Here is a 25,182-nt window from a genome sequence, read left to right as displayed (position 1 = left end):
TGGACTGTTCAGTGATCAGCACATTCAGAGGGTTGTTCTGTGCGTGTGGACTGTTCAGTGATCAGCACATTCAGAGGGTTGTTCTGTGCGTGTGGACTGTTCAGTGATCAGCACATTCAGAGGGTTGTTCTGTACGTGTGGACTGTTCAGTGATCAGCACATTCAGAGGGTTGTTCTGTGCGTGTGGACTGTTCAGTGATCAGCACATTCAGAGGGTTGTTCTGTACGTGTGGACTGTTCAGTGATCAGCACATTCAGAGGGTTGTTCTGTACGTGTGGACTGTTCAGTGATCAGCACATTCAGAGGGTTGTTCTGTACGTGTGGACTGTTCAGTGATCAGCACATTCAGAGGGTTGTTCTGTACGTGTGGACTGTTCAGTGATCAGCACATTCAGAGGGTTGTTCTGTGCGTGTGGACTGTTCAGTGATCAGCACATTCAGAGGGTTGTTCTGTACATGTGGACTGTTCAGTGATCAGCACATTCAGAGGGTTGTTCTGTACGTGTGGACTGTTCAGTGATCAGCACATTCAGAGGGTTCTGTACGTGTGGACTGTTCAGTGATCAGCACATTCAGAGGGTTGTTCTGTACGTGTGGACTGTTCAGTGATCAGCACATTCAGAGGGTTCTGTACGTGTGGACTGTTCAGTGATCAGCACATTCAGAGGGTTGTTCTGTACGTGTGGACTGTTCAGTGATCAGCACATTCAGAGGGTTGTTCTGTACGTGTGGACTGTTCAGTGATCAGCACATTCAGAGGGTTGTTCTGTACGTGTGGACTGTTCAGTGATCAGCACATTCAGAGGGTTGTTCTGTACGTGTGGACTGTTCAGTGATCAGCACATTCAGAGGGTTGTTCTGTACATATGGCTTTTAAAGGAAAATGCGTGGTGATGCAGACTAGAGTTTTCAGGTCTTTATCAAAACTTTGCAAGTCAAAGGTTTTCTATTAAGATCTATGGCCATTATTTTAAGACCTATGGCCAAGATTTAGTGCCAGATAAAAAAAATTCAAATATAGGATCCATTGGCTCTGGTCTGCTTGTTGTGACGACATACTTGACTCAAACTGACTGGAGACAGAAAGGCCAGAGACTCCCTGAGCCATCACTGACCAGTCGGCGGGAGGCAGGAGATGGTTGCGTAGTTCAGCAGGGAGGTGATGTCCTGTGTCCTGAGCGCATCACATGAAGGCCAGCGAAGTCCCGCTGCTCCCTGGCAGTCCTGTTGCTAAGACTGATGAAGCCCTGTCTCTGTTCCTGTTGCTAAGCGACAGGTGAAGCCCCGTCTCCGGTCCTGTTGCTAAGTGACACAAGATGCCTCCATGACCTACCATCGCAGAAGTGAGAACAGAACCAGTGTGTACCTGAAGCCATTAAAAGCAGGAGTTCATTCTTTTAGAAATGAGAAGTTTTTCAAAATGAAAAGCATCCGTCACCATGAGACACTAGTGTTGTGGGTTATATCCTTTTGTGGGGAAACGAAGCTGCGTTAATTTACTACCAAGGACACATTCTTACGACACAGGAGATACAGTCTGGCCATCCAGATTACTGGTGTTCTGAGGGGAAAACCTTGGACCAGTTGTAAGCCGGACCCCTGTAGTCCGGGACAACAGTTTGGGCTGTAATAATGTAGTGTGGCACAGAGCACATGAGCAGTAGCACACACCGCAGACTGATTTCAGAAGCATGTTCATCATTTACTCCATCATGTAACCACACACTGGCCTTTCTTAGAGAGACTGTGCTGAACTAGGATCAGCTGCCATATAGTACATACATATTACATACACATTATTTCTGGACACACATTCAATCTCTTCATACACATCCATTATGAAGCAACAGCCAAATTCTGATCCTAGGTCAGCAATTGTTTCACACGTACATTTGAATGCATTGGCATTAAAAGACACCGTTACTATGGCTACATCTGGATTACTGGGTATTGTAACTTATTTCCAAACCCAGAAGCTTATTGGGTTTCTGACAAGATGCCACATTATGAAATGATCGAATGAGAAGGTTCTAATCTCACAGGCTCATGCATGTTGGACTTGAACACGTAACTATGGCGCAGCACTCTGATTGGTGCACTGGGTCCTCTCAACATCACTGCAGTCACTGTTTGGATCATTTTCCACGCAAGAGACTCGCAGGAAGAATAATTTCTTCACGAATCACTCCTTCATGAATCAGCAACTTTCTGCTAGTCTGGTCTGCCCAGTGAATCCAGGCTTAAAGCCAGGACAGCCAAAGGCACCAGGGCCAGCATGGAGGACAGTCCTCCTCCCTGAACCTTCCATGACCAACAAAGAGGACAGTGTGTGTGTGTGTGTTTGTGTGTGGAAGGGTGAACACGATCGTGCATATGTCTGGGTGGGTGTGTATGCGTGTCGTAGTGTGAACAGGAGTTTGGCAGGGTGCCTGGGCGGGGTGGGCGTGTGAGTGAGTGTGGGGGCGGGGTGGGCGTGCGAGGGTGGAGTGGGTGTGGTCTGGTCATCCTGTCCCATGGCTGCTGTAGTCAAACACGCCCTTCCTGAAGAAGGGGGAGACGTCACACACGGCGTGTTTGGAGAGGGGCAGAGTGGAGACGTCTGCTCGGAGAGGCGAGGAGGAAGAGGAGCAGAGCATGACCTGGAAAAAGCCCCTCAGGTACCGCTGAGAAAGAGAGAGAGAGAGAGAGAGGGATAAAAAGGAATCAAACTAAACTGAAAACACCACTACGGCCACACCGTGGTTTCTAGCAGTTACCTCCAAGTGGTTCCGTCGCTCAGCAACCATCTTCTCATCTCGGTTACCAAAGATCTTTTTGGGAGGGAACTCTAGCCCTGCTAGCTACACCAAGAAAGAGAAATGAGACAAATTCTTGGGCAACTGTCTGTGTGTGGGTGTTAAGTGTGCATGTGCATCACCTCTGGGTATTTCATTTTGAGGGATTTGTGCATTTCCCTGAAGCGGCTGTAGCGTCTGAACACCGTCCACGTTTCATCCAGAACGGTGATCTACGAAAACACAAGTCACATTGCACCACGGAAGCAAATCATACTGCAATACAAACGCACCCGCAATACAGCCTTTCGGGCCGTTTCATAAACGGTCGGAGAGACTTTCGGGCCGTTTCATAAACGGTCGGAGAGACTTTCGGGCCGTTTCATAAACGGTTGGAGAGACTTTCGGGCCGTTTCATAAACGGTTGGAGAGACTTTCGGGCCGTTTCTGAGGCTAGTGCACCTGCCAGGCTGACCTTGACTTCAAACTCGTAGTGCTCATCCTTGCCCTGCCCTCGCAGGACGTAGCGCGGGATACTGATCCTCACCGGCTCCTTCAGCCTTTCTGGACTCGGACTCGATGGTGGCATCGCCAAGCGCTGGACCCCAGGAGAGAGACCAGCCAGGAGAGAGACCAGCCAGGAGAGAGACCGGCCAGAACAAACACAGCTCAAAATACAGTCAGACTCTCGGAGGCTATACAACACGGCTCAAAATACAGTCGGACTCTCATTACAGATGCTAAACACATGAGAAAGTAGCCAGTTTGAGGAAACAGACGTCACATAGCATTCTGATTATGTTTTACTAATTTTACATATTATCGTTAGGCCACTCACAATGAATGTAACCTGTTACTCTTTTCCTGATGCTATGTGTGCAAAAGTGCTTACTTTAAATGTTAAAGGGCTTACTGTGGTTATCTGTCCCTACCACACACACACACACACACACACACACACACACACAGTGTGGAGATTATACTGGAGTATAGCACAATATCCTACACTACAGTACTGAACATACCTCATACTTCAATCTACGTCGATCCACACAGTGCGTATTGTTGTCTTGTAACTAAACAAACAACAAATAAAAAATTGTTAGAACAGCTAATTAAATATCTGTTTGATAACACATGGAGTCTTGTTAATAAGCCAATTACTTTTCTGGACAAATCAAAGTTGAAAAACAATTTTTGATCTTCCTGCTCTCCAATCAGCATCAACACTCTGTGACATAATTCCATGCACAGTAAAGTTCAAAAGTGATGGACAGGGACTTGACCATGTACAGGGGTCAGAGGGCAAAAAGCACCCAGGCCAACATTCTAGCATGCAAAGAGTGGGGAGAGTAGGGTTCAAAATGGACAACCTATCCTAATTACCGTTAAAACATGGAACTGTGGGCAATATGCTAATTAGTAGCAGTGCAGCATGCAAATTCCCAGGCCAACAAGTGCTGATTGGACGAGGCCTCTGCTTACCTCATAGTTCATTTTAACAGAGCTATTCTCACTAACTTCTTCATCCTCCTGTTGGGTTGAACACACGTCATTAAATCGCTCTAATGCAAATGTATTATCGCTTTATGCTTTATTCAGTAAGCACCTCCATGATGATGGAGTGGAATGTGGAACCGTAACAGTGTGTTGAGGTGAGCAAACGTGTTTCTGGTGAATCAACACCCCTGCAAGGCCATTACTGTTACACGAGGTGTAGATACACACGTTACTGTGGATGTAGAGTGCCAGCGCTATGTGGAGGTCGTACTGGTGAGTGGGTGTTGATGAAGTGATGAAGAGCGTGTAGAAGAGGAAGAGCACCTGCAGAGAGTCTGAGGAGAGGGAGAGACTGATGTTACTGTCTCCATTCAGCAGGTTGATCTTCCTCAACCTCCTCTGAACCTCCTCCTCAATTAACGCCGAGATCCTAAACACGCACACAGGCATGTGCACACATACAGTCATATTATTATGTGCATTCCTAGATCACATTATGTCTTTTTAAGAGCGTGTGTGTGTGTGTGTGTGTGTGTGTACCTGTCGTCACTCAGGGGCAGCACCGTGGACAGACCCTGTATGGGGCTGACAGCACAGGTCGACACTCCATTCTTCTCCTCACCGCTCACCGACAGGCTCCGCCCACTCGCCTCACTCTCACTGAGCCTCTGTTTGAACTTGGCGATCTCCCTCTCCATCCTGAGAGACGACACAGGGCCGGGGGCGGGGCATAGAAGGGCCAGAGAGGATGTTATTGGTATCGGCCCCTCCCACTCCAAGAATCCTGTTGCATTCTCCTGTTCCTCACTCTTGCAATCAAATGTCATTTATTTTCACTTCAGTGTGAATAAATGAATAATTTACTATTAATAAATAATATGCCTCACAATCATTAAGTAAATAATAAGCTATGTAAACTGTTACAGTGATGAAGGTGTACATAGACAGACAAACAAACACAAACACACACACACACACACACACACACACACACACACACACACACCTCTCTTGGTCAGGGTCGGGCACGACGGCCCCGCCCCTGGTCCCGCCCTGTCCCTGCCTCCGGGCCTCCTCGCCCTCTGGCTCCAGGCTGAGGCTGCGTCTCAGGGCGGAGTGCCTCCTCTCCAGGCGTGCCACCGCCTGCTCCAGCGCCTCCCTCTGCTGTCTCTCCCGCGTCTCCAGGATCTCCTGCTCCTTACGGCGGACCTTCTCCTCCTGCCGGGCCACGTTGGCCGTGAACTCGTAGGTCTGCTGCAGCTGCTGTAGCTGCTCGGCGCTGGCACACAGCTGCGACAGACGCTCCTCCCTCTCCTCCAGCTCCTTCTCTATCTGAGAGGCGAGGAGAGGGTCAGGGCCGCCACGCCGCGGGAACTGGGGCCCCTCATCAGCTGGGCCCTAACGAGCTGCCCGTCCTCTAGCTCTCTAGTGCGTACTGCACTTGGCGATACCCCACCTGATACAGCGTCTCGTCCAGCTCCGCCTCCTGGTCGCTGTGGCCCTCCCCTCTGGCCCAGACCCTGTCCAGCACCTCAGCAGCTCTCTGGAGCTCCTCTGTGACTGCGGGGAGGTGGTTCTGGTGTAGAGCCAGCAGCTGCCGTTCCTTACACTGCAGCCTGTGTTCAGCCTGAGACAGTAGCGCCTCCTCCTGGAGGAGGGAGGAGGTGTCCTGAGAGCCACGCTCCACCATCTCGTGCACCTACGGGAGCCCGGAGGGGAAGGGGCGGGAGGGAGGGAGGGAGGAGAGGAGATGGATGGGGGTAGTAGAGAGATAGGAGAGGAGAAAGAGAGGTGAAACGTTATTGAAATGATTTGAAAGAGTGCGCAGTGCTCTGGGGCGTTTACCGCCGCCACTTGCGTCGGTGTTCAGGTCATTTGTAGACGGTGCCTTAGACATTGCAGCAGTTACTATAGTACATTTAAAACATGTCGTCTACTATTTAAAATACATCTATTCCTGACTTAAACAAAGTTGTATGTGTTTTGCCTTGGTTGCCAGAAATAAGAATTTGCATATTTTGGCACTTTTGCTAATACTGTTAAAAAGTTATTGAAGAAAGAATTCCGAACATGAAACCAACTTTAACGCAGTTTCCTAGCATGCATATGACTTTTTGATCCCATTACAATGAACTTATGTACAGTTATAAAGAAGTGTGGCCTCTTACGGTCTGACAAATGTAGATTTTCAACAAGCTAAAGTTTCAGCTCGGCTCCGCTGCTTTGCAAGTCACTCTGGTGATCGGATTCCCGCATTTGTTGATGGGCAGAGACGTCCATGTGAGTGGGAGCTACAGCCTATCGTTTAACTTTTATTTATTTATTTTTTAAATTAATCGTTTAACTTTTAAAATGCAAACTCAAAAGGAAATGGTGGATATTTTTTCTAATTACAAAAAATCCTCACCCATAAAAAAAAAAACAACGCTGTTGTATATATTACTTGCAAATTATTTATGGTCACGAGTGAGACCATTTTAGTCTCAGTGTGGACTAAAAACCACCACATCATTAATGCCACTCAGACAACCTCATCAGTGTGTGTCCGTGAGTCCAACTGTACTACAGTAACGTACATACAGTAACGGTCATACAGTCACGGTCATACAGTCACGGTCATACAGTCACGGTCATATGTGAATGTTCCCGTCTGTGCATGCTTGCCCACCAGCCTCTGCCGCTCCCTGTGGGAGCCCTGCAGGAGTCGTAGGGAGGCGCGGTCAGAGGCCACCTCCTTCTCCAGCCGCTCCTGCTGCTGCCGGAGTCCCAGCTCCAGGGCCGTCAGCTCCTGCACCTGCTCCCGCTTGAACCTGTGGTAGCGGCTCCTGGCGTGGCGCAGGGCCTCCTCGCCCACCTCCTCCTCGCCCTCGCCGTCCAGCCGCGCCTCCTTGGCACGGAGCAGCTCCTCGCGGATGTCGGCCAGCGCCCGGCGCTCCTCGTCCAGCCGGCGGGCGTCGTCGCGGGTCAGCAGGGAGGCGGCCTCCTCGCTGCGCTCCCGGAGCTGCTCCTCCAGCCGGCCCACCAGGGAGAGCTGCTCACGCTCACGCTCCTCCAGACGCCTGCACGCACACACGCGTGTGCTGTAGGGGACTGGGAGTGTTCCGTAGGGGTGTGTGTGTGTGTGTGTGTGTGTGTGTGTGCGCTACAGTGCGTGGGAGTGTCACCTCCTCTCCAGCTGGATCTTCACAGCCTGCTCCTCCCTCTCCCTCTTCAGGCGCTCCAGCTCTCTGAAGAGCTCCGTCTGCTCGGCCAGGTCCCTCCGCGCCTGGACCGCCACCTCCACCACCTCCACCTCTTCTACCTCCTCTACCCCCTCCCGTTCCTCCTGTTCCTGTGGCCCCGCCTCCTCCGACACCGGCTCCTCCTCCAGCTGTTGCCGTAGCTGCTGTCTCCGCCTCCTGCGCCGATGAGGTTCCTGTCCCTGCTGCTCCCTGTGGCGCTCCTCCTAGAGGAAACACACACACACACACACACACACACACACACACACACACACACACACACACACACACACACACACACACAGGTATATTGTGCCCCCTGGGCCCCTGGTTGGGACTGGGAGTGATGAAGTAACACTCACATGCAACAGACACAAACGTCACTATAGTTTGAGTTTCGCCAAAGGCCAAAGCAGTGCTCGCTTTTAAGTGTGGCAAGATTCCTATCAAACCTGTACATTTAGATTCTTAGATCTGTTCTTTTGTTATCTACTTGAGTCCTTATAAAGCTTTTTAAATCAATCAAATTTTAGTATATCCATACATAAAGCCAATATACACACGCAGTCATGTGTATAACCCACACACATGGCGTACCTGGAAGCCTCTCCTCCATGGCGTACCTGGAAGCCCCTCCCCTGATGGAAGCCCCTCCCCCAGGCCTACCTGGAAGCCTCTCCCCCAGGCCTACCTGGAAGCCCCCCCCCCCCCCCCCCCCCCCGATGGAAGCCCCTCCCCCAGGTGCACCTGGAAGCCACTCCCCCAATGGAAGCCCCTCCCCCAGGCCTACCTGGAAGCCCCTCCCCCAATGGAAGCCCCTCCCCCAGGCTTACCTGAAAGCCCCTCCCCCAGGCCTACCTGGAAGCCCCTTCCCCAGGCCTACCTGGAAGCCCCTCCCCCAATGGAAGCCCCTCCCCCAGGCCTACCTGGAAGCCCCTCCCCCAATGGAAGCCTCTTCCCCAGGCCTACCTGGAAGCCCCTCCCCCAATGGAAGCCCCTCCCCCAGGCCTACCTGGAAGCCCCTCCCCCAATGGAAACCCCTCCCCCAGGCCTACCTGGAAGCCCCTCCCCCAGGTGTACCTGGAAGCCCCTCCCCCAATGGAAGCTCCTCCCCCAGGCCTAGCTGGAAGCCCCTCCCCCAATGGAAGCCTCTCCCCCAGGCCTACCTGGAAGCCCCTCCCCCGATGGAAGCCCCTCCCCCAGGCGTACCTGGAAGCCCCTCCCCCAGGTGTACCTGGAAGCCCCTCCCCCAATGGAAGCCCCTCCCCCAGGCCTACCTGGAAGCCCCTCCCCCAATGGAAGCCTCTCCCCCAGGCCTACCTGGAAGCCCCTCCCCCGATGGAAGCCCCTCCCCCAGGCCTACCTGGAAGCCCCTCCCCCGATGGAAGCCCCTCCCCCAGGCGTACCTGGAAGCGCTCCCTCTCGGCGAGCAGGTCGCGCAGGCGTCCCTCGATGTCCTGGCTGCGGCGCTGCAGACTCTCCTCCTGGCGTAGGATGCGCAGCTGCACCTGCTCAGACTCCTTGCGCTGAGACTCCACCTCCTGCTGCATGCGCTCCAGCTCCGCCTTCTCACTCTTCTGCTTCTCCTCCATCTCCTTGATCAGCCGCCTGCAAACACCACCCGTGCCGGGTTAGCGTCTGGGTGAACGGGCTCATCAACGCTGCTCTGAGCTTCAGGAGGATTTTGAGCTTTGTTTGTCGGTTTTTGAGCGCCACGTTAGCGTTCATGACTTCTGTTCATGAGGCTACGGGCTACACGACTCATTTAGGAGGTCTGTTTACACAGACCAAAAAAAAAAAACAACAATTAAAAAGCGCAGTAAGTTCTGGACTCATGGCGTCCTGCACACACTCCACGGCGTCCTGCACACACTCCACTGATCTTCTCTGTGCTCATGACTTCACAAACCTTTTGTTTTCCAGCTTCTCCAGTTCTTCTCTCTGCTGCCTCTCGAACTCCAACCTGAAAAACACAAACACACAGTTCAACCTACTGCACGCAGCTACAAACGGTCCGCACACACACACTTAACACGCTCCTTCAGCCCAGCACAAATGCACACACAAGCACACTTTCTATTAGGGCTCAAAACCTACCTACTTAAACCACGCCACCAAATAATAACACAAGCTTTTCTCTCTCTCTCTCTCTCTCTCTCTCTCTCTCTCTCTCTCTCTCTCGCACACACACACACACACACACACACACACACACAGAATAATTAATTGCTGCTTACAGAGCAAAATAACACCATTACACTACATTCCAGTCCATTGCAAAACAAGCATGCAAACAAAAAGATGCAAACAAAACTTGGTGAATTTGCATACGAGTTCAAAACAAACAAACACGGACAAATGAGGAGCAGGATGAACAGATGTGACAAACGACTCAAAACAACAGCGAGGTCGAAGGCAACAGAAGCTCTGTGGGGCGGGCGGGGCTACCTGAGGAAGACTGGTCCCCTGTCTGGGTAGAAGCTGCCAGCAGGGGGAGACAGTGGCAGAAACACAGAGTCACTACAGCCCGAGCCAAAACCCAGACTCAAAGAACGCCCGTACACAGTCAATCAGCTGTTAGTCTCAAAATCAGATATGTTCCAAACAATGTGTGTGTGTGTGTGTGTGTGTGTGTGTGTGTGTGTGTGTGTGTGTATTTCAGAAAAGTTAGAATGACACATTTTCAGCTTCAGTTCTTCAGATGTAAGACCAGGGCTGGTGGGGGGGGGGGGGGGGGGGGTGGGATGAGAAAAAGAGCAGGTTGATGAGAAAGAGGAGGTGGAGCTCTAAGAGGAGGTGGAGCATGAAGAGGAGGTGGAGCATTAAGGAATTGAGGGATGAGGAGACAAGGAAGACAAATAACTCAGGTGTATGTACACACACACACACACACGTACTCACACTTACCCAGGATTGTAGAGCATGACTGTTGAGAGGTTCTCACAGGACTTGGAGAGATCAGTCATAGAGAGACTCAGAGAGGACAGCAGACCACTCTAAACAGAGAGTCCCCATACAGTCACCTTCAACACACTCCACTAACTCACTGTGAGCATGCTGTATTCATTCAACAAATATAGTACTGGGTTTTACTTGTGTGTGTGTGTGTGTGTGAGTGTCAGGGGGTGTGTGTGATGGGGCGAAACTAACCTTTCTCTTCTCCCGCAGTTTGGCTGCCTCTTTAGGGTGGTTAAATCTAAACATGTTGGTCCTACCCAGCAAGATTACAGCACCTTTAATGAGAAAGGTACACGTTACATACAAAGAGTTTGCTACACAGAATACAGAAAGCTGGTGGGAGGGGCTTCATGAGGGGGCGGGGCACTCACCTTGGTTCAGCTGGCAGGGCTCGGTCACCTGCATGCCGTTCACAGAGCACTGTGCCTTACTCAGCGGGATGAGGGTCACTGTGCCGTTCTGGCTCTCAAACAGACAGTGTTCACTCTCCAGTCCCAGGCCATGCAGAACTAGAGAGAGAGAGAGAGAGAGAGCGATGGAGAGGGAGAAGGAGAAGGAGAGGGAAAGAAAGAGACAGATGGGAAGAGACAAGTAAGACTTTTTTCATATCGTTAAATCAGGAGTCAGGTAGTGTGAGAGCAGCATTGCTTGTGTTCAGGGTAGAGCGGCACTCAGGTTTATAGTGGTCAGGGTAGAGCGGCACTCAGGTTTATAGTGTTCAGGCTAGAGCGGCACTCCGGTTTATAGTGTTCAGGCTAGAGCGGCCCTCCGGTTTATAGTGTTCAGGCTAGAGCGGCACTCAGGTTTATAGTGTTCAGGCTAGAGCGGCACTCTGGTTATAGTGTTCAGGCTAGAGCGGCACTCTGGTTTATAGTGTTCGGGCTAGAGCGGCACTCTGGTTTATAGTGTTCGGGCTAGAGCGGCACTCTGGTTTATAGTGTTCGGGCTAGAGCGGCACTCTGGTTTATAGTGTTCGGGCTAGAGCGGCACTCTGGTTTATAGTGTTTGGGCTAGAGCGGCACTCTGGTTTATAGTGTTCGGGCTAGAGCGGCACTCCGGTTTATAATGTTCAGGCTAGAGCGGCACTCCGGTTTATAGTGTTCAGGGTAGAGCGACACTCAGGTTTATAGTGTTCAGGGTAGAGCGACACTCAGGTTTATAGTGTTCAGGGTAGAGCGACACTCAGGTTTATAGTGTTCAGGGTAGAGCGGCACTCAGGTTTATAGTGTTCAAGGTAGAGCGGCACTCAGGGTATAGCAGCTTTTATGGTTATAATGTTCAGGGTATAGTAGTGTTCTGGTTATAATGTTCAGGGTATAAAAGTGTTCTGGTTATAATGTTCAGGATATAGCTCACCGATGTCCTGCTCGATGCTGGCATCTTCCCGCCCAACACAAGTCCGCCCTTCCTGCAGCAACACATGGCAACACAGATGAGCTCACACACACACACACACACACACACACACACACACACACACACACACACACACACACACACACACACACACACACACACACACACGACCACCCCTTTCACAAGATCCACACATGCTCCAACACCAAACTCCACCCCATCATTCAGCTAAAGTATAAAATACACATATAGTGACTGGGTTTTCACAGGCTACGTTTTTTACGTTTTTAAACAGGGTTTAACAGGGTTCAGTGGGCAGTATAACCGGCGGGGTTTTGTGATGGGATGTGTGGGTAAAGAAGGGCAGGGTTTGTGGAATGTATGGGTAAAACTGGGCAAGGTTTTATGAGTTATATGGGTAAGAGTAGGTGGAGTTTGCAAGTTATATGATAAGAGAGAGGCGGGGCTTTGTGTGTGGATCACACCTTTAAGTGGTAGAGGATGATACCAGTGCTGAGCAGGTCATCATCAATGCCAATGAGATGAGGAAGCTCAGAGTCGAGAATTACACCAATCCCCTCCTTCCTCAGAGCTAGAGTCTCTTCCTACAACACACACACACACACACACAAACACACACACACACTTATACCCTCATGAAGGGTTTGGCTTTTAAGTTAAGCTGCAGTTAGACTGCAACTCATGACTACCGAGTGAATAACACACCGAGCTGAGCCTGGTGAAGACCAAACGAACTTACAGTAACATGGCTACAGTCACTCTAGTAACACCCAAATACAACCACCGTGCCAACGTGCACAATACAGCCGCCTACACTACGGTGGCCTGCTAGGGACATTCCTAAGACAAACACCCCTATTGTTTTGGACAGCCAGTGTATTCACACAACACAGGAGTCAGTATAGCTTTTGACCAGAAACGTATCGAATCTAGTTTCCCTTGGTGTTCAGGACTGTTACCTTCAGAATGTTCTGAGTTTCATTCCATTTGTTGGTCCACTCCTTCGTGAGCTCCAACACCTACAAAGAGACACCGACAGAACAAGAGAGACATGAATGAATGGATAAGAAAGAAAAAGAAAACAGGAGAAGTTGGCTGAATGAATCAGTTTCTGACAGGACGGCTGATTAAAAGCTTTGTTGCCATAGAGATCAGAGAGCGTGTTTACCCGAGCCTCATTCTGGTGCAGTTTCTCCTCCATACTCAGTGCTGTGGGCGAGTCCAGCAGTGCTATCTGAGACACACACACACACACACAAACACACACACACCACATTTACTTTAATGAGATGTTGCACGCAGCGCCCCAGTGAGGGAGAACCAGACACACACACACACACACAGGACTCAAACACTCAGGAGACAAACCCTCAGGACAATTGTTTTCAAAGTTTAGAATAGAGTTTGGCTTGCATAGCAGTGAAGAACCTAACATGTTCAAAAACACCCAATCGATAAGATCTCTGTGCCTTTTGTTTTATGCATGTTCCCAGTCCATGGGTTTCCAATCTTTGGGGTGGGGGCTGACTAGGCCAGGTCTACTGCCATCTTCTGGTGAAATCCAAGTTATTTTTGTACGCGTGTATTTTATATCATGATCAACAGTGTGCGGCAGTGTGTGTGTGGAGGTGAGGGTGTGAGTAGAGACCTGGTTGCCCTGCACTAGCAGGGCCTTGAGGCGTGCGATCTCCGCCCGGAGCTCGCGGATGAGCCGCACGTTGGCGTCCTCGTTGACCGTGGGCTTGTTGATGATGTTCTTGGCGCGGTTGGCATAGCGGAGCGTGCTCAGTGTCTCGCCGTAGTTCACGTCGGCCGGGGACAGGGCTGCAGATTAGACGGCAGGGGTTTGTGAGGGGGGTGTGTGTAAGTTTATACTCATTTGTAGGGTGTGTGTGTGCAAGAATATCCTCATTTGTTGGGTGTGTGTGTAAGTATGTACTCATTTGTGGGGTGTGTGTGTGTGTGTGTCTGTGTAAGTATGTACTCATTTGTGGGTGTGTGTGTGTGTGTGTGTGTGTGTGTGTGTGTGTGTAAGTATGTACTCATTTGTGGGGTGTGTGTGTAAGTATGTACACATTTGTGGGTGTGAGTATGTATGTGCACTCACCAGGCACTTTATTAGGTACATGTGTCCAACTGCACATTAACACAAATGTCGAATCAGCCAATCATATGGCAGCAACTCAATGCATATAGACATGTAGACATGGCTAAGATGACCTGCTGCAGTTCAAACTGAACATCAGAATGGGGAAGAAAGTTGATTTAAGTGACTTTGAATGTGGCATATTTGTTGGTGCCAGACGGGCTGGTCTGAGTATTTCAGAAATTGCTGATCTACTGGGACTTTCACACACAACCATCTCTAAAGTTTACAAAGAATGGTTCGAAAAAGAGAAAATATCCAGTGAGCACCAATTATATGGGCACAAATGCCTTATTGATGTGAGAGGTCAGAGGAGAATGGCCAGACTGGTTTGAGCTTATAGAATGGAAACAGTAACTCAACTAGCAAGTCGTTACAAACGATGCATGCAGATAGGCCTGTCGCGATAATTACATTATCGACTTATCGTACGATAATTTTTTTAACCGCGATCATTTTTGCTGATGTCGATAATTGACCATTGGGTTCCCGCTCAAATTTGTTTACATGAGAATAAACCGCAACTACGTTAGATTTTAATAACGTCAATAACAGTGCCTCCACGCACACAGGTGGAGATGTGTTAGCTCGTGAACGTATTTGAGGCTAATAGGACTCGAAATAATTCGCTTTTTATCACATTATTTAATGGTTGTTTATTATAGTGACCGTAGCGCGCAACTCCGCTCACCTCGCGTGAACCTCCGTGAACGGTGAAAGCGTTGTTGTTCGAAACGATATGTGGTAGTATAAAGGAAATCCCCTCAAAAACAGTGTAAGGAACATTTACCTGACGAATTTTAATGTTGCTTTGTGTTTCAGGTTTGAAAAGTGCTGGAATTTAGGCTAAAGTACTTGAAAATACTTGAAATTGTAACTACTTCGTTTCACAATAAATATCTGACTGACTGAACAGTTAACAAATACGAGCCTCTTGTAATTCCAGGATGAAACATGAGAGAACGTGAAGACGTTCTAAGATTGGGCGTTTTGAAAATAAACAACCCTTAAATGATGTGATAAAAAGCAAATTATTTCGAGTATATGTATAAATATTTAACTTAATTAAGTTTAACGTGCTGGGAAATATTGAAATGGACCTTTAAAGTGACGTACAAATGCTTTATGAATTAAACTCCGCATAGCCCGAATATAAACTCTGCAAACATGACTTTGTTCATTGCGCTGCGGCGCGCGAGCGCGAAGTTACAAAATTCGAGAGGTGCACGACCTCGCGAATCGACAGTGCGCGAGGCCACCGCGATTACGTAATTTTCGCTGCGCAGACCCTCGCTCGGCTCGCGATGTGTCAAGTTTAAACCAGGCTTAAACCAGACTTAACTCGCTATATAGCCGAAGAGATGCTGCCGTTAAATACAGTCAGAAAACATTTATAAACATGCTGCAAAGATTTAACATGCAGTATGAACTGCCAAAGAAAACCTTTATCTCCCAAACTGCCATTCCAACCTTATATAATGAAGTCACGTGTTCTGAAGGAGATTAGACATCTCATTTTACTCTGCCACTACAGATATGTGGTCAAGCTCAAATATGAACCCATACATGAGCTTTACAATACATTACTGCCAACTGGTGTAATTGTATTATTATGCTACTATATTATTATTGTGGCACATTGTCTTAAAGCTCCTTTGGGGAGCCCAGAAGCAAGAAAAAATTTTATAATGGCACTTTAAAATGACAATATTATCGTTTATCACAATAATTTCTGGGACAATATATCGTTCTGAAAATTTTGTTATCGTGACAGGCCTACATGCAGAAGAGCATCTCTGAACGCACAACACTTCGAACCTTGAGGCAGATGGGCTACAGCAGCAGAAGACCACACTGAGTGCCACTCCTGTAAACTAAAACACCCTTGTAGGACGCAGTTACCCTTGCCCAAATAAGGGTTATTAGGGCCTCACCCTGGAGCCAGGCCTGGGTGAGGGGGCCCTTGGAGAGTGCCAGGTGGCCGGGTTTCTACCCATGGGACCCGGCTGGGGTCCCAAAGGAGATACATAATTTCACTCTCCCATGGGCCCACCACCTGTGGCGGGGGCCTTGGCATACTGATCCTCGGTTACTGAAGCTGGCTTTTGGGACATGGAATTTAACCTCTCTGGTTGGGAAGGAGCCCGAGCTGGTGTGCGAGGCTGGGAGATACCAGCTAGAGATAGTTGGGCTCACCTTGACACACAGTTTGGGTTCTGGAAAACTGAGAGAGGCTGGATTATTTTCTGGAGTTGCCCAGGGTGAAAGGCAGAGGGCTGGAGTGGGCTTACTCATAGCTCCCCGGCTCGCTGCCTGTGTGTTGGGGTTTTCCCTGGTAGACAAGAGGGTTGCTTCCCTGCGCCTTCGGGTTGGGGAATGGGCTCTGACTGTTTGTGCTTATGCAACAAATGGCAGTTCAGAGTACCAGGCCTTCTTGGAGTCCTTGAAGGGGATACTGGAAGGTGCCCCTTCTGGGGATTCCATTGTTCTACTGTGGGACTTCAGTGCTTACGTGGGCAGCGCCAGTAAGACCTGGAAGGGTGTGATTGGGAGACATGGTCTCTCCAATCTGAACCCGAGTCGTATTTTGTTATTGGACTTCTTTACTCATCACAGTCTGTCCATAACGAACATCATGTTCAAGCACAGAGGTGTCCATAAGTGCACATGGCACCAGGACATCTTGGTTCATAGCTCGATGATCAATTTTGTAATCATGTCGTCGGACTTTCGACCGCGTGTCTTGGATACTCTGGTGAAAAGAGGAGCTGAGCTGTCAACCGATCACCACCTAGTGGTGAATTGGGTCCGATGGCAGGCGAGGATGCCGGAAAGACCTTGCAGACCCAAACGTATTGTGAGGGTTTGCTGGGAACATCTGGCAGAGAAATTTGTCAGAAACGTCTTCAAATCCCACATCCTGCAGAGCTTTAACTGCATCCCGAGGGAGGCCGGAGACATAGAGTCCGAATGGGCCTCCATTGTCAATCCGGTGGACCAGAGCTGTGGCCGCAAGGTTGTCAGTGCCTGTCGTGGCAGCAATCTCCGAACCCAATGGTGGACCCCTTGGATAAGGGAGGCAGTCATGCTGTGTCCTATCAGACCTGGTTGACTTGTTGGACTCCGGAAGCAGCAGACGGGTACAGGAGGGCCAAGCAGATCGCAGTTTTGACTGTCTCGAAGGCAAAAACTCGGGTGTGGGAAGAGTTCAGTGAGACCATGGAAAGTGACTTTCGATTGGCTCTGAGAAGAATCTGGCAAACTCGGGGGGGGGGGGGGGGGGGGGGGGGCAATTCCCAACCAATACTGTATACAGTGGGGCTGGGGATCTGCCGACCTCGACTGGGGATGTCATTAGGCGGTGGAAGGAATATTTCGAGGATCTTCTCAATACCACCATCACGTCTTCCATAGAGGAAGCAGAGCTGGAGGACTTGGACAGGGGTTTGCCCATCACTCAGGCTGAGGTGACCAGGGTAGTTGTGAAACTCCTTGGCGGCAAGGCTCCCGGGGTGGATGAGATCCGCCCTGAGATCCTTAAGGCTTTGAATGTTGTGGGACTGTCCTGGCTGACAAGTCTTTGCAACATTGTGTGTACATCGGGGACAGTGCCTCTGGACTGGCAAACCGGGGTGGTTTTTTAAGAAAGGGGATTGGAGGGTGTGTTCCAACTATCAGGGGATCACACTCCTCAGCTTCCCTGGTAAGATCTATACAGGGGTTCTGGAGAAGAGAGTCCGGTCGATAGTCGAATCTCAGTTACAAGAGGAACAATGTGGGTTCCGTCCTGGTCGTGGAACACTGAACCAGCTTTTCACCCTTGCGAGGGTCCTAGAGGGTGCATGGGAGTTTGCTCAACCAGTCCACATGTGTTTTGTGGTTTTGGAGAAGGCATTTGCCCGTGTCCCTCAGGGATTCCTCTGGGGGGTGCTCCGGGAGAATAGGGTACGGGGCCTACTGCTACGGGCTAACCAGTCCCTGTACAAACAGAGGAGGAGCTTGGTTTGCATGGCCGGCAGTAAGTCAGACTGGTTCCCAGTGGGAGTTGAAATTTCTTGGCGTAGCCAAGTGGTGGAGAGGGTTCGGTTTGGTGGCCTCAGGATTCCGTGTCTCCTTTTTACGGATGATGTGGTCCTGTTGGCATCATCGGGCCAGGACCTACAGCTCTCGCTGGATCAGTTTGCAGCCAAAAGCGAGGTGGCCGGGATGAGAATCAGCACCTCTAAAACTGAGACTATGGTACTCAGTCAGACAAGGGTGGAGTGCTATCTCTGGGTTGGGAATGGGTCCTTGCCTCAAGTGGATGAGTTCAAATATCTCGGGTTCTTGTTCATGAGTGAGGGAAGGATGGAACGAGAATTTGACAGGTGGATTGGTGCTGCGGCTGCAGTATTACGAATGCTGTACCGGTCTGTTGTGGTGAACAGAGAGCTGAGCCAAGAGGCAAAGCTCTCGATTTACTGGTCAATCTACATTCCGACTCTTACCCATGTTCATGAGCTCTGGGTAGTAACCAAAAGAATGAGATTGTGAATACAAGTGGCCAAAATGAGTTTTCTCCGCAGGGCTTGGAGTAGAGTCACTGCTCCTCCATGTAGAGAGGAGCCAGTTGAGGTGTTTCGGGCATCTGGTCCGGATGCCATCTGGACGCCTCCAGGCATGTACAACTGGGAGGAGACCCCGGGGAAGACCCAGGACACACTGGACAGATTATATCTCTCGGCTGTCCTGGGAACGCCTTGGTATCCTCCTAGAAGAGCTGGAAGAGCTGGCTAAGGAGAGGGAAACCTGGGCCTCTTTGCTTAGGCTACTGACCCCACGACCCAAACCTGGATAAAGCAGATGACAATGGATGGATGGATGGATGGAAGATTGGAAAAATGTTGCAGAGTCTGATGAGTCTCGATTTCTGCTGCGACATTTGTATGGTAGGGTCAGAATTTGACGTCAACAACATAAAAGCATGGATCCATCCTGCCTTGTATCAATGGTTCAGGCTGGTGGTGGTGGTGCAATGGTGTGGGGGATATTTTCCTGGCACTGTTTGGGCCCATTAGTATCAATTGAGTATTGTGTCAAAGTCACAGCCTACCTGAGAATTGATGCTGAGCATGTCCATCCCTTTATGACCACAGTCATCTTCTGATGGCTACTTCCACCATGTCATTAAGCGCAAATCATCTCAGACTGGTTTCTTGAACACGACAATAGTTCACTGTACTGAAATGGCCTCCACAATCACCAGATCTCAATCCAATAGAGCACGCCGACAAATCTGCAGCAACTGTGTGATGCTATCATGTCAATATAGACCAGACTCTCTGAGGAATGTTTCCAGTACCTTGTTGAATCTATGCCATAAAGGATTAAGGCAGTTCTGAAGGCAAAAGCGGGTCCAACCCGGTGTCCTTAAGGTGTACATAATAAAGTTACTGGTGAGTGTATGAACTCATTTGTGGTGTGTGTGTGTGTGTGTGTGTGTGTGTGTGTGTGTGTGTGCATAAATATGTACATATATGTGGGGTGTGTGCATGCGTGTGTGTGTGTGTGTGTAAACTCACTTGCAATCATGATGGTTTTGGAGTTTCCACCCAGGCTGTCTTTGAGGAGCCATGTGAGGACAGAGTCTCTGTAGGGCACAAACACCTGCTTCTTCTTTACTTGACTGCATCCTCCATCCTGAGACATGTCAGCTAGACAGAGAGAGAGAAAGATTATGAACAGGGGATTGCTAAAAAATGTAAAAAAAATGTAATTACAATTTACGTCACACAAACAAAACACAGTTAACAAGAGACATCCACTAAATACCCAAAGAAACTATGAAAAGGTCAGAAGCTCCTCACTCTCCACAGAGCACAGTATTTCACCCCCTGAGCATTTAACTCAATAGATCACCAGAAGCAACCTCTTCGTTCTCCGTAAAGCACAGCACTTCACAATGGCCCGAGAGGTTTTCAAACCTAATCTGGACATTCACAGCAAAATAAAACTTTAACATCTAAAAAAAAACCCAACTCATCTCCAATCTTCTGAGCACAGTTACAGTACTACCATCAGCCTGGCCCTCTAACACTTCCTACTACACAACACCACCATCTCAGATTGCCCTGCGATGAACTTGAGAACCTTCCGTTGTCCTTTTGCATGTAATTCGAACCACAAAAAAGACAGACATTGTAAAACATAACCAAACAGATTGAAAATAAATGCTGTAAGACTAAACAAATACATCAACCTAGAACTTTCCGTGAAACAATGAAAAACCATCTCCCCTCATGCCACAGACACTCAGGGTTCACAGCTGGTTGAAAACTGAATCTATGACATGGGACAGGCAGTACTGACCCTGCCATTCAGTCATCTTCGTAAAACACAGACTCCGCAGAAGGTCTTCCCAGACACATCCTCAAAAGCCATGTTCTCCACAAAAGTGCAAAAGGCAAACCAGCACAATCCCCAAAGTCAGAGGACAGAGACACAGTCTACACTGTTTCCAACCACACTTCAGCAGAACAAACTCTTCCTCCGTCAGAGCACATCCCCATTTACCAGTGTCGACCACAGTTCGTCCATCCCGAATCTCCCACAGAGACGGAGCGAAGGGCAAGGAACCTTACCCAAGGCCGATATGACATTGCCGAGGGTAACGAGGCTCTTGTTGATGTTGCCGCCCTCTTTGAGGCGTGCCCCAGTGGCGCCGGTGGCGTCCGCCCTCTCACTGCCCGCCAGGTCCACCAGGTGGATCTTACTGACCGTCTCACACGGCATCTCCGCATCAAACTTCGCCTGGGACGGGAGAGAAAGAGAGTGAGTGAGTGAAAGAGAGAGACCGTGAGAAAGAGAGATAGAGAAAGACCGAGGGAGGGAGGGAGGGAGGGAGATAGAGAGAGAGAGACTCTCTCAGAGCAACCTTCTAGTCCCACATGTATCCATACTGTATCACTACATCTGGATATGAAGAAAAAATACACCAATAAGAACTGAGAATTTCCCATCACCACGGGATACCCAACATCAGCACATGCTGAAGTCCCAGGTGTTCAGTAAAGGCAGCATGTGTGCATCACAGGGTCCAGGGGTCATGGGGGTCACAGGTCAGGCTGGCTACCTGCGTGAAGTTGATGGTGAAGATGGCGTGTGAGCGGCTGCTGGTGTCATTCATGCAGGTGCTGGCCGTGGTGCGGTTGATGTTCCCCGCCTCCATCAGCTCCTCCACGTCGCCATAGTTCTGTACCAGGTGCTTCGACAGGTCTGACAGGATCAGGTACACGCGGTCACCAGAGACACACAGGGTGAAGATTCAGATGTCAACACACTTACAGCAGGGGGCGCAACTCCACCACAGAAGCCAGTGCAGAATCTGCACAAACCCAGTTGTTTCAGAACATAAAGAGTCTGATGTGTACATAACGGGTCAAACCAGATCAGATCAGTTTAAATACCAGAGCAGAACTCTTCCAGAACTTTTACAGGGCTGAAAGTGGACTTCTCGCACACTTTTCATTAAAGCAACACTTACCCAAACCTTAAAACTTTTAGTGGTAAATTAAAGCCAACACTTGCAGTAACCCTGCTAGATGGTGCCACAGCTAGCTAACCATCCCTTTAAAACATGAAGCTTATCGAGGAGGTGGTGTGGGTGGAGACAGACCCTCTACGTAGGGGCCGTCTTTGGGGTGCTCCCTCACTCGCAGGTTATAGGTCTTTGCCAGCTTCCTCCTCAGCAGGTCCCGCACACGTTCGTTGTAGATCTCCAAATAACTGCAGAGGAAAAGAACCTTCAGCAGGTCCCGCATGCATTTGATATAGATCTCCAAATGATTGTGGAGTAAAAGAACCTTCAGTAGCATCAGGGTCGGCGTGCATATAACTTTGACCTCTGAGCCTGATGGTCCTCACCTGACCTCTGTGCGAAAAGAGGCTTCATCGCGACGAGTCATCCCGGATATCCGGGTGAATAACCCCTCACAGATCCGGGGAATCAACCCAACATCTCCCTTAAATGTAGGCGGGGGTTGGGGGGGGTGTAGAGCATTTACATTTACAGCAAATATTTAGCAATGGTGAAAGTTAGTCAGTGTATTTGTCTTTCAGATCCAGGAGAGTGGGCGGGACACGTCAGCTCATTGGTTCACACCTGTGTCATTCTACATTGATGGCTTTTAACATGCATTCTTGTCCAGAGCAACTTACAAAAGTGCTTACTTGTCTACTCAGAAAAGTGTCCTTACCAACACAAAAAGATTAAAGGCCAAGATTTCACAGGTCTGGTTGGAAGTGCCTGGCTGTCATTTGAAAAAAGTCCTAAGAGCTGGGAGAGCTATGATGTGTGGTCACGTGTCACAGGAAGTGGTTACACATTACAGGGCGGAGTCACAGGTCACGAGTCAGTGGTCAGGAGTCTTACAGGGCTGCCCATCATGGTGTAGGATTTCCCTGAGCCCGTCTGTCCGTAAGCGAAGATGCAGGCATTGTAGCCCTCAAACGCTGCCTTCAGCACATCTGAGCCCAGATCTTTAAACACCTAAAAAAAATACAGACACACAAATGCATAAGAATCGTCCCAGAACTGGGTCATCAGAGCTACCCAGTCCTGATTCTGCAGGCATTCATTAACCCAACACACCAATTATCCTCATTTAGCTCGATCAGGTACAGCAGACCAGGAACTGAGAGGAACTCAGGCAAGAACGGAAGATCTTAACGAACAGGGCTGATTGCTGGTCCAGGCAACATGCTCCATGGAGAGCCCTGAAAGGCAACAGCACTGCCCGTCCCAAGTCAGCTGCCCCGTGGGCTGTCCAGAGCACGCGAGGCAGTCGCACCGTGGGCTGACTCAGACACGAGCCCTGCCCTCCGGTCCCTGCGTGAGACACTGTCCTGAAGTAACAGTCCCGCTGCAACTTTCACAAACCAAACGCAAGAGAGTGCATGATAAGCTGATCTGAGCACCTAAGAAGATTTGATTAAAGTGGCAGCGTGCCCAACGCCTGCTCAGACTATAGACCCAGGAACAGCGTGGGAAAACAAGGCAGCCAGAACGAACACCGCAAATCACTTGAAGCACGTCAAAGAAACCTTTAAAGGCCTTGAACTAAAACCGTGACGTCTACTCACGTGATAGACGTCACTTTCCTACCTACGTCTCAGCCACGTTTCCCTGCATCTGAGCTGAAACGTCACACGGCTTCGAGAGCGATCACATTCACATGGGCCGAACAAGAAGAACGTAGAGCACCCTCACACAAAGCACATGGCCGCAAGTCCAGAACTTCCAAAAAACGTTCTACTGCATCTCCTCCTTCAGATGAACACCAGCCCTCATAAACACTCTTCCCTCACCATTTAAATACTAGCAGCTGAACAGCAAGCAAGATTTTTTTAAGCTCCATCGATCTGATGACACAGTAACACCAAGAACATGTGACATCTGAGCAGGTCATGAGCCCATGAGCACCTTCTCCTGTGAGACGAAGCCAGAAGCAGTGTGGTCACCCGAATCGTACGAGAAGTCATACGTGAACGTTTTGGTTTTCTCCCTCATGGAGTCCCCAGTCATGCCATCTGGTATCTGCAAAGAGACCATAAAAAACATGTTCTGGACAAATGAGGCTTTTCCTGTCCTACTTTAGAGGCCAGGCCAGTAACACATACATACAAGGAGGATAATTTCATATTGATAATTATTGTTTTAACCCGAAATATGCTGATGATAAATCATAATGCTGCCATTTTATCCACTCTTAGCCATGCTAATGTTTTGAATTTAAAGTCCAGAAAAGTCTTGCTCACTTTTAAGTTCGTAATGGTAGTCTTATTTCCTTCCATTCTGATGATGCACTGGGCACACAACTCTTTCTCACTATGGAAGAGAAAAGATTTCAACAGATCAGTCAAAACCATACAACCCCCCATAACTGTAAGATCTCTTATGTTGAATCCTGTTGCTTTTGGAACTGGATGAGAAACAAACAAACCAACAACAAACACGCCGCGCGCGCAATACCTCAAAAGAGAAGACAGAACATGTGACGTCTCAAAATAAACAGAGTGCAAACTAAGGCATTTTCTGTCTGTTACTTTACATTGATTTCAGCATTCGAGACAGATGTCTCTAATGTCAAAGCAATACCGCCACAGTAAGTTTATACCAATACTGCAACAAGAATTTTCTATTTGAAGAAAATACTGCGCCCGCAAACATTTACAAGGCTCGCCAGCGCGTACGCATTTAAGGATTAGTCAAATCGCAGAACTTCTTACTCAGTGACTAAGCATAAATCCCATAACGGGAAGATTTCCGTTCAATCCCCCAGGGATCGGGTTGTTTTGAGGAGGATCAAGAACAATACGATCCAACTGTGTAAAACATTGTGCGTCTGAAGTTCAAAGGAAAACAGATTGGCAGTACAGTGTTACCGAAACAGGTACGCCGCGCGCGCGACTCCAGCGGCGACACCTGTCACAGGTGTGACGACACCGGGAGATCAAACGGTCTGTTGTTGCGTGACCGCTCACCGTGTGTTCATCGGCCGCACGCGCACTGCCACCCGCACCGATGCCATTTTCGCATCACTGACGTCGGTCCACCGACGACTTTTAACTGACCGCTTCGCTCTCAAACGTTACGCGGAACTCTTCATTGATGCCACGGTACCCAATATTAGGCCAGTGAAACTAACGTCAGTTACTTTAATAACTGCAACCCGGCAAGCGTAACTGTAGCGTCCTGACGGAGCACAGAAAAGTTTGCCAGTGGTAAGAACTGGTTACGCTGCACCGATGTCCACTGAGAACTTGTGATCTTGATGGCAGAGGTTTGAGGAGACCTGTATTTAGACAGTAAAAATCTCAGACACGGAAAACACAGCCGTTTCTGCTTCTATTTAGCTATTCCTTCTTTGAAATGATCAGAGCCCGTCATTATAGAGACACATTACTGCCACCTCCTGGGTTGGAGTAGAGAGTTGAGACCGTCTCTGGTTGAGAATGAAACACATTTGAGTAGTAAGTTCAATTGACTACTCGTATTTATGACTATGACGTACTTCAAGTAGTACGGCTCCTGCGCTTCCTGTAATACTGTTTAACGTTCATCAGCATACTCGAATTTTTTTTGTTATCGTTTATTTAAAATAAGTGTCATTTTCAGAGACAACTGAAGAGATATTCAGAGCACTGTTGAGTACCTCATTGCCGTGC

The 25,182-nt window shown here is 49.2% G+C and overlaps 1 protein-coding gene across 9 annotated transcripts; it reads right to left on the bottom strand.

Annotated features, from left to right (window-relative positions):
• Positions 1-1,679: 1,679 nt before the first annotated feature.
• kif16ba (kinesin family member 16Ba) lies at positions 1,680-24,869 on the bottom strand. 9 transcript variants are annotated; one of them, XM_076995193.1, is made up of 32 exons: positions 24,499-24,869; positions 23,773-23,842; positions 23,438-23,551; positions 22,388-22,504; positions 21,880-21,977; positions 21,632-21,741; positions 21,089-21,231; positions 20,598-20,766; positions 19,539-19,670; positions 13,480-13,655; positions 13,000-13,065; positions 12,791-12,850; positions 12,296-12,415; positions 11,811-11,862; positions 10,826-10,963; positions 10,647-10,729; positions 10,404-10,492; positions 9,945-9,977; positions 9,406-9,459; positions 8,903-9,104; positions 7,440-7,720; positions 6,944-7,334; positions 5,732-5,974; positions 5,282-5,607; positions 4,816-4,974; positions 4,547-4,610; positions 4,261-4,308; positions 3,801-3,851; positions 3,251-3,373; positions 2,919-3,008; positions 2,758-2,841; positions 1,680-2,664 (listed from the first exon to the last, which is right to left on the bottom strand). In XM_076995193.1, the coding sequence occupies exons 1-32, from the start codon at positions 24,543-24,545 to the stop codon at positions 2,503-2,505; spliced, it is 4,095 nt and encodes a 1,364-aa protein (XP_076851308.1). In that variant the 5' UTR covers positions 24,546-24,869; the 3' UTR covers positions 1,680-2,502. The 9 variants fall into 9 exon arrangements, 7 of the variants coding, with proteins under 7 accessions (XP_076851308.1, XP_076851306.1, XP_076851310.1 ...); XM_076995191.1 differs by having other exon boundaries at positions 4,600-4,705; positions 24,499-24,868; XM_076995195.1 differs by lacking the exon at positions 24,499-24,869 and adding an exon at positions 24,244-24,359 and having other exon boundaries at positions 4,600-4,705.
• Positions 24,870-25,182: the final 313 nt, after the last annotated feature.

Source organism: Brachyhypopomus gauderio, unplaced genomic scaffold (genome assembly GCF_052324685.1).
Source record: "Brachyhypopomus gauderio isolate BG-103 unplaced genomic scaffold, BGAUD_0.2 sc185, whole genome shotgun sequence".
In the NCBI taxonomy this organism is placed as follows: domain Eukaryota; kingdom Metazoa; phylum Chordata; class Actinopteri; order Gymnotiformes; family Hypopomidae; genus Brachyhypopomus; species Brachyhypopomus gauderio.
Note: the sequence above shows the minus strand (reverse complement) of the source record. Positions and strands in the feature narration are given on the sequence as shown.